The 13,133-nt window shown below is 42.0% G+C and overlaps 1 protein-coding gene across 7 annotated transcripts in view; it reads right to left on the reverse strand.

Moving 5' to 3' along the window:
* The window catches only part of ASTN2 (astrotactin 2), a 960,073-nt gene that overhangs the window by 403,289 nt on the left and 543,651 nt on the right, over nucleotides 1-13,133 (reverse strand). For all 7 annotated transcript variants that reach the window (XM_084779663.1, XM_084779662.1, XM_084779659.1 and 4 more), the window contains one exon: nucleotides 1,081-1,231. In XM_084779663.1, the coding sequence (XP_084635789.1) occupies nucleotides 1,081-1,231 (151 nt within the window). The remainder of the gene's footprint in view (nucleotides 1-1,080; nucleotides 1,232-13,133) is intronic.

Genomic DNA, 13,133 nt, shown 5'->3' on the forward strand with positions numbered 1-13,133 from the left:
CCATTTGGCTCGAGAGTAGAATGAAGTCAAGTGGTGTGGGATGTGCATGGAGGGGTTGGGAAGGAGCCAAGTGAAGAGCACTGGATGCCGGGCTGAGCCTGTCTGCAAAGGCAATGCTTCCCAAGCATATGTTTGAACTCCTCCACTTCAACACACACATGTATACATGCACACACATTCACTTGTTAAAACTTCAAATTCATGAGACATAACCTGCTCAATAGTTGTAGCTTAGAAACTCAAATTTGAACTACTATCCTTAGCCATTCTTACAAAAAAGCCAAAACAAAACAAAACAACACAACAACAACAAAAAAACCCCATCAACTTGGAAATGCATTTTCTTAGGTGACAAGGAACTTCCCTTATTTTCTCCTGTGTCCTTATTTTACACTACATCCCACTAAAGAAAAGGTTTCCTTCCTTTACCCTAATCCTTTGTTTTGGATATCTGCACAATTTTCTTAATCCCAATTGATCCATGCTTTCAAAGATATTTCAAATACCAATTTCCAAAGGAAGTCTATTACCAACATTGGGTCTCAATGGCAATATCTTCTAGACTACACCAAAGAACCTATACTGGGTACTGTTTTCACTGCAAAATCTTTAATTCCAAAAGCACTATAAGCTTCTAGAATCTAGAGCCTTTCAAGTTGGACACTTAATTTATACTATCTCATCATATTTTTCTAAAAATTCCTTCGCAGGCAAGGAGACCCCAGCAGCCTAGTATTTGGAAGGACACAGAGGCAGTAGCTTTAACCCAGTAATTCTCAAACTTCCGAATGCTGCAACCCTTTAATGCAATTTCTCATATTGTGGTGGCTCCCAAACAGAAAATTATTTTTTGTTGCTACTTCATAACTGTAACTTTGCTATTATTACATGTCATAATGAATATATCTGTGTTTTCTGATGGTGTTAGGAGCCCTCTGTGAAAGAGTCATTCAACCTCTAAATGGGTTGTGACCCACAGAGAAATGCTGCTTTAAGCAGTGTGATTCACTTCCCCTTGTACAGAGGGTCCCCCGCTCCCCCCCTAAGTATATGAAAGCTCTTGGCCCAGTGAGCACTCACCACACATCCTGAGGAGTCCACCTGGCGGTCAGACACACACTTGAAGTTGCGAGTGCAGCCCCCATTGTTTCTTGAGCAGTCACGGACTGGACCAAAGGAGGACAGCAGGTCATTGATGCTTTCAAAGTATGTGGACAGCATCGCTTCTTCCCTTGGAGAAAAAAGGGATGGTTAAACCTCTGGGATAGCTGCATCAGTTTGTTTTGATTAATTAATGTAAATTCCACACATTGGAAGTCATTATGTTGTTACAATTAGGAAAATAATGTAAATAAAAGATTAAAGGGGTAAACAGTGAAGAGTGTACTACTTATATCCTGTTGTGATAAAGAAAAGGAAATTTGCATCTTTATATATTATTTCATTTACCCTCATAATTATGGAAGGTGGTTGGTTATAAGATTTCCATTTTACCAATAGAGAAGCTGTGTGTTAGAAATGTGAATTTTCTTTCCTAAGGACCACCGTCTTACAGTGTAACAGAAACAACATTTGTATGAAGTTCCACCTGGTGGTCTCAACCTCCATCTAGTACAAAACTCTGCACTTGGGCATATGTTTGTATGAGTTCTAAAAACTCTGTACAGCAGCCCTAGGATTCAAATGTTATTATTCTGACCTCAATTTATAAAATTGAGGCAACAAATATTATAGTACTTATTCCCAAATTACACAAGCTGTAAATAAGAGCTCCACACAGAAACTCACGACTCTGGCCCTAGGAGACCAAAGAGCATTGTTCTCAAACCATTGCATGCAGCTCATACTGGTCAATCTGTCAACAACTACTCCTGGGAATGGCATGGAAATCTCTCCAAATGGGGTTCCTCAAAGATACTGTTTATAGACTTAATATGATGGGATTCCATAAGATGGGTCTATAATATGGGCAATATACCCGAAAGTTGCGCTTGCTATTTTATGAATAAGGAGCTCCATAGAAGTGACTGCTTGCATGGGGTTACACATGTCTGCTACAGATGCAGTGATTCATAAGAGTGCCCCACTGGCGGTGGGAAAAGGCTGTGTCTTCTCACCTAATGTGGCTCATGGATCCCAGAATAGCATTAAAGCAAACCAAAGAGCAGAAAGAGCTGGTGACAGATACTAGCAATGGCGTCTCTCATTCCTTCTTCCTTCAAGCCTGAAGTTTCCAGATTGGGCTTCCAAATTCATTTTATTTTCTAATCTTAATCCCTTCAGTTTGATTTTTATAATGGTTGGCAGTGAATTTGGTAAGTCCCAACTCTAATAGGATATTCTTCTGTTCAATAACTCTTTGGTACTTCCAGAAGGGCACCTAAGTAGATTTCTTGGCCCTCAAGATTTTTCACAATCTTTTCTCTAGATATTTATTTGTGATGGCTCTTTTTTGTTATCACCTTGACTACATCTGGAATTAACTAACACCCACACAGCTGGGTACACCTGTGGGAGGTTTTTTTCTTAATTAAATTATTTTTAGTGATCAGCCCAACTTTTAATCCAGATTTTGATGTAGGTATACTTTAATCCAGATCTTTTTCTTTCTTTCTTTCTTTCTTTCTTTCTTTCTTTCTTTCTTTCTTTCTTTCTTTCTTTCCTCCTGTTAAGAGACAGGGTTTCTCTCTGTAGCCTTGGCTGTCCTGGACTTGCTATGTAAATTAGGCTAGCCTCAAACTCACAGAGATCTGCCTGCCTCTGTCTCCCTGAGTACTGGGATTACAGGTGTGCACCACTGTGCCCTGACAATCCAGATCTTTTGAGAGGGAATATGCACTTTTAATCTGGACTGCACTTTTGCCGGCAGCCTATGTAAATGATGTGGAAGAAGGAAGCTTGTTTTTTGCCTGCTTGCTCTCAGTGGCAAGTCTATTCTTTCATTGATGTTAGAGACTACTTCTTCAGGATTCTGGCATTATCTGAAGACCAGCTGAGATATCCAGCATCGTGCATTCAACAACTACTGGACTCTTAGACCTTCTATTGGTAGACATCCATTGTTGGATTAGCTGGACCACAGGCGTTAAGCCGTTTTTTAAAATCCCATATATGTATGTATGTGTGTGTATATATATATATATATATATATATATATATATATATATATATATATATATATTTATCAAAACAGACAAAAGTTTCTATTGTGTATATATATATATATATATATATATATATATATATATATATCTGTTCCTCTAGCAAACCCTGACTAACATACTATTTGACCATATTTACCCTATCTTTATATTTTTCTGTTGCTTAGCCTTTAGTTTCTTATTCTTTGAAAACTGAATCTTAGGTCAGTGATCATAAGAATGGATTCTGGAGTGCAGTTAAACACAGGGGGAGGATTGGGGACTCCTCTTGGGAGATTCATCTGCAAAAGGAAACTGTCAGGACTTGGTCAGGGACCCACAGTAAATCATCAGTTGATCCCATGGGGAGCTCAGGGGCTGAGGAGGTCTTTTATTGACATATCAGGTAATAATAAGGCATCTGGACCCTGGTATTCCTACACCCTCTGGTCATTGCAAGAACTGTAGTCTGGAGGTTAGCAAGTGAGCATCATTGAGTGAGGCAGTTCCCTCTGGCTAGACACAAAAGATTGAGGCCATCTGCCACTAATGTTCATATCTGGAGGCTGAGGAGAGTCAGCTGAGAAAACAGAGCATGGATCACTATGTCCAGGCTGAGTATTACCCAAAATGCTTGTGACCAGAATTATTTCCTACTTAGGAGTTTTGGGGTGGGGAGCAGTATAGACTGTATGTACTTGATTTATTCAACATCTATAATCCAAAAATCTAAAGTTTAAAATGATATAATATCTACAATGCTGAGCACTGTCTAATCACATTTTCTATTCTGTGTAAGATACTTCTCTCTGAATTATTTTCCTGGTGAAATTCCAAGACAAGGTGAAAACTAATTAAATTCATTCATTCATATATACATATATCTTACCTGTTTATTGATTGGCCAATTAATATGTACAAACCCTGTTCTATAACCTGGGATGGAGTAGTGACCTTGGACAAGTCCTTATCACTTCACCTCATTGTTATCTCTTTTACAGATCTTTCCTTCTGATCCCACAAGATTGGATTCTTTTATCTTGTGAGTACATTGTGTAAATCTATGACATAATCAATTGTCATTACCAGTTCCATTGTCTACTAGGGAAACTGTATGCTTTTTGAGAAAAGGATTTAGGATTTATTCATGCTTATATAGTTCACAAAACAGAGTTGATGGAATATGGGCTAGGTAAAAGTTTTTAAATGAAACAAAGAAGAAAATATCAGGAAGTTCAGGCTCCAAGAATCTTGTACTTTTGTGAGGATTCTGTCCAAGGGCACCAGGCCACTCCCTGCTCTAACCCTGTGCTCCCATTCTAGGCCCTTCATATCTATAGAAAGGATGCTGAGCCAGGCGTGGTGGCGCACACCTTTAATCCCAGCACTCGGGAGGCAGAGGCAGGCGGATCGCTGTGAGTTCGAAGCCAGCCTGGTCTACAAAGTGAGTCCAGGATGGCCAAGGCTACACAGAGAAAACCTGTCTCGGAAAAAAAAAAAAAAAAGAAAGGATGCTGAAGATTACATAAGCAGAATTGAGTGATTGCTCCTAACTTAGGATAGAGTCAAGTGACAATTATATGGGGGGGGGGGAGTAAGGTTTATAGTTATAAAATGAAGTTCTTAGAAAACTGGCCATATTTGAACCATGGAAAGAGTAGAAGATGTTCGGAAACCACAAAGCTTTAAGATGTCAACACAATCAGAGGTATTTGGAAAAGGCAAGAGCAATGAGGAGATATAAACAGAAGGAAAAGGGATCTGGGAAAAATGAGAACAAGGAAGGAGACAAGCATAGAGAAATGGCTAAGAAAGGAAAGAAACTAAGGCATAGCCATGTAGTCACCTGGAGCAAAACGAATAAAGAGAAGTAGAAAATAGATAGGAAGACAGACAGACAGCCTAGCAGGGGGAGAGACATACACATAGAGATATATACACAGTCAAACTGGGACAGAAAAAAGTATATGAACAGAGAAATAAAAATGGAGAGACAAGTCTCTTCTTTGTAACCTGCTGTCCTTCCTCTGAGTGCCACCAGGTCTCCCCCTCCAGGGAAAATGGTCAAATATGAGGCACCAGAGTACGTGAGAAAGTCATATCCAACTCTCCACTCTACTGTGGAGAATGTTCTGACCATTGGCTAGATCTGGTAGGGGTTTAAAGTTTACAGCCTGTATTGTCCTTGGCTGGTGCCTTAGTTTGAGCGGGACCCCTGGGCCCAAATCTGCCTATCATAATGTTCTACTTGTAGGTTTCTAGGACCCTCTGGGTCCTTCTACTTTGCCGTTCTCCCATGCTTGTCTCATCTATGAGCATATATAGGGGGAGGAAATCCCCCTCAGGAACTGTCATAGGGGAGGGGAATAAGGGGAAAATGGGAGGGAGGGAAGAACGGGAGGAGACAAGGGATGTAACAAGAACAATTTAATAAAATAATATATATCTTGGAAAAAAATGGAGAGACAGAGTAGGAGAAAGAGAGAAATAAATGAGCATGAAAATACATGGAAAGAGAAGAGGCAGGGAAAATGAGAAGGTGAGAAACATTAAGAAGGACGGAAGAGGTAAATGAAAGACATGGAATGGAAAATAAAAGAATGACAACAGACAAAGAGAAGCAAAAAATAAGCAAAAGATGCTACCTTTCTGTGGGACCTGGAGACCACAAATGAGCAGACTGCTAGCTTTTAAAAAGATCAATTCTGCATAAACGCTGTACACAAGACACAAAGGTCTTACACAGGACTCTCGCTAAGCCAAGAGGAGCCATTAGATCCACATAGGAAATGAAGCAACTAAACACAGAGAGGAAAAGAGCTCCAGGCAAACACTGCATTCTTTCTTTCTTTCTTTCTTTCTTTCTTTCTTTCTTTCTTTCTTTCTATTGTAATTTATTCACATTATAATCCTGATTGTTATCCCCTGACTCCTATCTTCTGGTTCCCACCCTACCTACCTCTCCCACCCTATTCCTCTCCCTTAGACCTCTGATGGGGGGCCTCCTCCCCCACCGTTTGATCACAGTCTATCAGGTCTCATCATGGTAGCCTGCATCCCCATCCTCTGTGTGTGCTCAAGGCTGCTCCTCTAAGGGGTAGTGATCAAATCGCAGGTACCAGAGTCCCTGCCAGAGGCAGTCCCTTCTCTCCCCCTTCCCCATACACATGGAGCATGAGCTGTCCATCAGCTACATATGAACAGGGGGTATAGGTACTCTGCATGCATTGTCCTTGGTTGGTGCATCAGTTTGTGGAGGCTGCCTGGGTCCAGATCCACTCATCTTGGTGGTCTCCCTGTGGAGCTTTTGACCCCCCCCACATTCTTCCATCGTCACCCCAGCCACTCCACTCTCTAATTCAACTCTGAGATCTCCTCCTAAGGTCCAGCTGCAAGCTCCAGTATCTGTCCTGAACCCCTGCTGGGTGGAGTCTCTCAGAGGACTTCTATGTTGGGCTAATATCCACTTGTAAGTGAGTATATACTGTGGGTGTCTGTCTGGGGCTAGGTTACCTCACCTAGGATGATCTTTTCTAGTTCCATCCATTTGCCTGCAAATTTCAAACTTTTTTTTTTTTTTAATAAGCTTTAGGGCTTAATCGGTCAATCTGGCCCTAGTCTAGGTTTTGGGGTTGTATTCTGTTGTACTTCTGAGCTGCCCTAGTAGCATTGAGACGAGCGGATAAAGGGTTCAATGGCTGCCCCAGGGACAGAGGTAAACTGAATTACAGGAATAGGAGCAGGATTCCAGGATATCTGCATAAGAATCTAGTCCTTGATAAAAACCACCAACACTATCAACACTAACTCCTCCATTAATGATTTTCTGGGCACATCCTATATGCCAAGTATAGTGTAGGTCATATGGGGTCATAATTTTTTCCCAATGCAGTTGATTTTGATTTTCTAATAGCCTTGTCACCTATAGACTTTTCCCTTCCATTGGGCAGCTGCTGGGAGTAGCTTTTAGGGGATATTTGCCATTTTCCCTGGTCACTCAGGCAAGGGAAGGTTGTGCACACATATCCACTAGAGTTTTTTATGCCACAGTTAAGCACCAACAAATTGTTGTTAACGCAGATGAAAACTCCCATAGCAGTTAAGCCAGTAAACACCAGTGTTCATTTTCCCCGTGACTTAGAGGAAGACGAACAAGAAAAGCCTGTTTGTTCTCTACAATCCCCACCCTGGCCCCTAGGTGCATGTGGTCCAAAATACTATCAACTGCCATAGGAATAAAGGTTGAAAACACTGTTTCTTCACTTGAGCTGCATACCAAACATCACCAACTGGGCAAACTGGGAAAACTGTGTCCCAGGTCTGGAGATTTTAAGTCAAAGGAGACAGAGATGTTGGCAGAGCCATGGTCACCCAACACCATATGGCGGCAATTCTTTGCTTCTTCATAACTCCAGAGAGCCCCTGACCATGCTTAGCTTCCACTGTCTTCATGGCTTGGAACTTCAGGATCCAGTATCTGCCCCTAATGTTTCAAGGCTTTCTTTCTCATGTCTCTGCGCCCTTCTCTCCTTGAAAGGACATTATAACTTATAACATACGCAAGTTTGTTTGTAATGTATCCCACAATGCATGTTGACAGACATCCAGGTAGCATGCTTTATGTATAGGGCCTTCAGGAGGTGATGGTATTCTGAGGGTTGTGACAATGCAAATGGAATCAGATGCCCTAATGGGAGGATTCATGCCCTGCGACCACCCCCCCCACCCCCAATGTGTATATGAAGTTGTAACTTTCCACCCTTTCAGAGGACATAATCTTTAAAACATCGTCTTGGGAACAAAGACTGAGCTTCCAGCAGAAGTTGACCCTGATGGTACTTTGATCATGGACCGCATATCTCTGGAATTATGACAAACATTTCTATTCTTTAAAAAGTATCTGGCCTATAAGTTGTGTTACAGCAACACAAGGAGCTGAGGCAATCATCCTTGTAATTTGAGGCTATGAAAACCTTGAACTAAAAAAAAAAAAAAAAAAAAAAAAAAAAAAAAAAAAAAGAGAAGAAAAGAAAACCTTGAACTCAGTGTTGTCCATCTCTAAAAGTCATATGCATTTGCTCTGTAAATGCTCCTCTGACCCTCTGTCCTCTCTCCTATAAAATAGGAACTATATGTGTCTTACTTTCAGCTCTAGATTGTCATAAAAATACAACACTTGATATATTCAAATGTGTTCTGCAAACTTGAAAACACACTCACTGTTCATTCATTCATTAAATATTTGCATACTTACTACATGGCAGGCACTAGATTAAGGATGATCTAGATCTGCCTTACCTTCTCTGTAACTTGATGTCTTTGCCAAAGTCCAGACGCTGTCTAAACATTTCTAAGTGTGGTTCTAGCTCTCATACAGAAATTCTGCTCCTTTCCCGAATGGAAAATTTGGATTTCAAAATGTAGTCAGCCAGACTCCAGCAGCCTGAGGGCAGCTTCAGTCCCTATCACCTGACTGGTCAGGTGCAAATGCTTCATCTGGGTGCCATTTAGCCTCGTCAGCCTGTGCACCACATGGAGTGAGCGTTAGGCAGGGCAGCTGGGAACAGATGCTGACATGGCTTGCTGTTAATAGACACCAGGAAAGGTCTGTGCCACTCATCGAGAGGTGCGAATGTATGACTCAGAGCCCAGGCAGTGACAAGCCCCCCACTGATGCACACTAATCATTCTCTGATAACAGCATGAAACTTTGGTTTTTTTTTTTTTCAGCTATAGTGAAGGAGGAAGTTGCAACAGCTGCTTGATAGGAGTCAAGTTTTCCTCCCACCTGTCTTTCTCAGTACCCTTTGCAGAAATCACAAGCTACATGTAAAAAGGTTTGTCTGGAATCCGAAGGCCCTGCAGCAGAACATCAGCTGGGAGATTTTGGGTTTTTGTTTGTTTCTTTGGCTTTTTGGTTTTCTTTGGTCTCTTAACTTCAGTTGTCCATTTTCTTATTAAAAATGGGGTTACCTATCTCCAGATAATTAAGTTTGCATGAAAAATAAACTCAGTAATTAGTCTGAAATACCTACTATTACAAAGTATAGGGTAAGCAGCAACAATTGGTAATACATATAGTATAATAAAAGTTGCAAAAGGCATGGCTTAAAAATGTAAGGAGCCCATAAAAGGAATAGAGAAGGTCTGTAGTCCCAGGTGGCCCATTTACTCATGTAAAGTGTTCCACTGGTATCTGATTTATTCTGGGCATCCAGCTGTTTCCTGGGTGTGACATAGCATGTGCTTGAGGCAGACATAACAATATCAGTGGGTCTAAGGGTCCCACAAAAACTGTGCAACAATGAGCCTGAGACACCAAGGATGGATAGCAATCAATTAAAAAAAAATAAGGATGGGGCAAGATAATGCAGTTGCACCATGAGGGACAACACATGCTGAGGACTGGAGGAAAGAGGATATATATCCTGACTAGTGGACCTTTGTGAGGTTCAGGAAAGCTAGAATGTCAAGAAGGCAGGGGCTGTAGGCTAGCAAGGGCTCTTTGTGTCAGGCACTGATGAATACTGTTCTTCATCTTAAGAGTTATAGGCTTCGGCGAAGGATTCTAGCAGCAGTTCTAAACTTTGTCCAGCTAATAATGAGGGTGAGTAGTTTAAAAAATAATGATAGCAAAATGACAACCACCATGCTAATAATAACTGTTTACTGTGCATCCATAATGGCACACACAATTTCAGCACTGTGAGTGAGCACCTACTTACTCTTTTCCAAACACAGTGTAAATTGGAAACCATCCCACTTTACCAAGGAAACTGGCATCACCTTGAAGATTAGCTTATTAGGAAAGCAATTAATATAATGTACACAGTCTAAGGAACGATAGTGTGTAGTTTGAATAGAATGGCCCTCACAGGCTCATATATTTGGATGCTTAGTCCCGAGTTGGTGGGACCATTTTTGGGAAGGGTTAGGATGTATGAGGAAGCGTATCACTGGCCTTTGGTGGGGCATGGAAGCCCATGCCAGGCCCAGTCTCAATCCCTCCCCCCTGTGAGTGTCTAAATCTGGTCTCCTTGGTGTCTCGCTTTCCTCTTTATGGTTCTTTCCTACCCAGTGATTCTGGGAGTGGTGTTCAAGCTGACACTTCATATTCCTCTTCCTCTAGCAATTATAGTTTGCACTAATTTAGGCGGAGAGAATGGATGGCTGAGCAGAGTGGTCTCATAGCTTCCTCTGAGCATCTTGTGTCTTTGAGTAGCTTGTAACTTCCTGCATACTAAGAGACTCCTTGATCACATCTCCTGCTGCACTGAGCATGCTGCAGCTGCTCTCTGAATAAGGACAGGGGCAAAAGGATCAGAGGAGGGGGTGGGTAAGACTGATTAGCTATGTGGTCATGGGAACAAAGAGAATATGACCGTGATGCTCATTGTTTGCCTGCGGAACAGACATGACATCCATCTCACAGGCCTCTGGGTTAGAACTCAATGAGTTAAAAGATATGAAAACCCTTCACCATAACCAGACTCAAATGAGGATCTTCGCAAATGGTCAGCACGTTTCAGAATGTATTTCTTCACTGGATAAATAGTTACCCAGGTTCACCATGTGGCCTGGTGGTTCAGTGTACAGCAAAGAGCAGAGCAGATGAGGCTTGAGGTTTATTAAATAGAACAGACACTGGAGAGGTCCCTGTTTCTGTAGTGGTAAATGCATCTGTTCCTAAGCCCAGGCTGCTGTTTGGGCACTTTCTACATCTGTGCCTGTGTGTCTCCCTCCATGCCTGAATCTCTCTCTGTATCTAAGGATGTAACTGCAGGCTGAGATGGATGCCCAGAAACACCTCACACCAGGAAAACATATGGGAGAGATGCAGATGTAATCTAGGGCGAAGGGGTTGGAGCTAGTAGAAGGGTTCCCTGGAAAATGTCATGCTGCCTCAGCCAATTTAGCCTGTGGCATGATGAGGCTAAGCTGCAAGGGCTTCCTCAGAAGTGTCCTGGTGATGCGTATCTCACCTCCACCATCCACAGTGACAATGGTGTCCACCTGATTTCTGAGTCCATCTTTCTTCCTCTCTGCATTTGAGTTGACTATTCAGTAGTACCTATTCTTCTCGTCATCGCTCCTCCTCCCTCTCTTTCCAAGCACCATCTTTTTTTTTTAAAGAAACAACAACAACAAAAGTGACAAATGCTGAACCTTGGGAATTATTTATTCATGACAACCCACATGTAGTCTCGGATTGTTCTATATGACTCACATCCCAGAGAGATGCTCGTTATGATGGGCAGCAGTAGTGGGAGGCCTCCTTTTTCTGGAGGGCTTTCATAGAAAGCCAGTACCTTCCCTCAACTGTGAGTGCTTCAGCTGCTGGGAGCTGGGAGATTTTGTAGAGCCTGGGGCGGCAAAGGATCTGCTCTACATCAGCAAAGCTCACCATTAAAGGGCAGATTGGTCTGTATCTCCTAGAATGGAGTGGGGTGTCAAGTGCAGAATCCAAGTCCAGCTCTGCTGCCCTCTGTTGTGTGGTCTTCACTATCACTACCATTGGGTTTCTCATTCCATACTAGCACAGGGTGATCTCAAGAGTCCCTTCAGGAGGTCAATGTAGTACACACCTCTCTAGAAAGGCTGTCAGCTGCTTTCTGTTGTCCACTGTCAACTTCAAAGATAAGGTACAAGTGTGAGAATGGAGGGGGCAGAGTCACACCCTAGGAAGTTAAGGAGCTTTCAGCAATCAGTAGTGAAATCCGAGATAACTGTCAGCACATCACTACGAAAAAGCTGAGGGCTCAAAACACTGCCCTGCCATCTATTAGCTCTGAGTCTCATTTCTTCCTGCAAAAATAGGTGACAAAACCTAATTCTTACGTTACCAGGGATACCTAGAGGCAGATAGAGGAAGGAGCTGTGTTATACCCCCCCCACCCGCCGCCCAATCTCATAAACAACATCTTAAAATCAGAATGGGTAGTTGAATCAGCATAAATTAAGATATCAATCAATGGGTACATGGAAACACTCTGCAAAGCTCTGAGCCTAAAACAGATGTGTCGAGACTCACTTCAATTTAGGGATGACCATTATCTACCATGCGGGCTTTCCGTCCACCCTGAAAATCACTCAAGTCCAGCCAACTTCCTTGTATGCGATCTTGCATTAATAGCCAGAATTCTTGGTCAGTCTAGTGAAGTCTGAGGCCCCACACATCTTATAATCCTGTTTTTCATGCGTGAAACCAAATACAAAAGGATTCTAAAAGAAATCATTTATCAAAATCATTTTTTCAAAATGCCACTTGTAGCATAATAATATATATGCTTCTTTAGTGACACATCAAATTAAAAGATCCAGTACCAGATGCAATAATAACCATAAATTCAAAGTAGCTATGAGCATAAGCTATATTTTAAGACATCTGCAGCAAATGAAATATGATATCAAGCTATATGTAATTTTCACTGGTGACAAAGGCGCAGATGCTGTTAACACACTCGTGTTTGTGGCTGCTGTTAGAAAGGGAACAGAATGCTAAATTTCAGTGAGAATCTGGAAGAATTGGGCATATATTATTTTTTCTGTGGCATTTCATAGCTCTTCACCCTACACCCCAGGTCCAGGATTACAGCCTCCACTGACACCTGGCTAGATAAAGTTCTTTGCCGAATGCATGTCACTTTGTGAATATAACCCGAAGCCTGGGTCCAGATAAGAAGAGACAGGAAATTAAAAAACTCAGCTCTGATCACACCAATATAATTACATCCTGGAGAGCCCCATAGGATATAGCGAAAGAACAGACATTGGCTTCAGAAACATATAAAAATTCCCAAGGGTTTTATCATTGCAAAAGTCACCTCCCTCTGCTGACTTCCTTCTCCTTTGCAAACGTCACTGAAATATTTCCTAGAAGTGTGGCTGTGGATCGGGCTGAAAAAGACACTGTACCTCTGTGCAAGCTTGAAGCTCCTTGTCTCTGTCTCCCATACCTCTGTTTGTGTGTGGGGGAGTGGGGGGGGGAGTGGG

The sequence above is a fragment of the Acomys minous genome (assembly GCF_964271855.1).
Source record: "Acomys minous genome assembly, chromosome: 1".
Lineage (NCBI taxonomy): Eukaryota > Metazoa > Chordata > Mammalia > Rodentia > Muridae > Acomys > Acomys minous.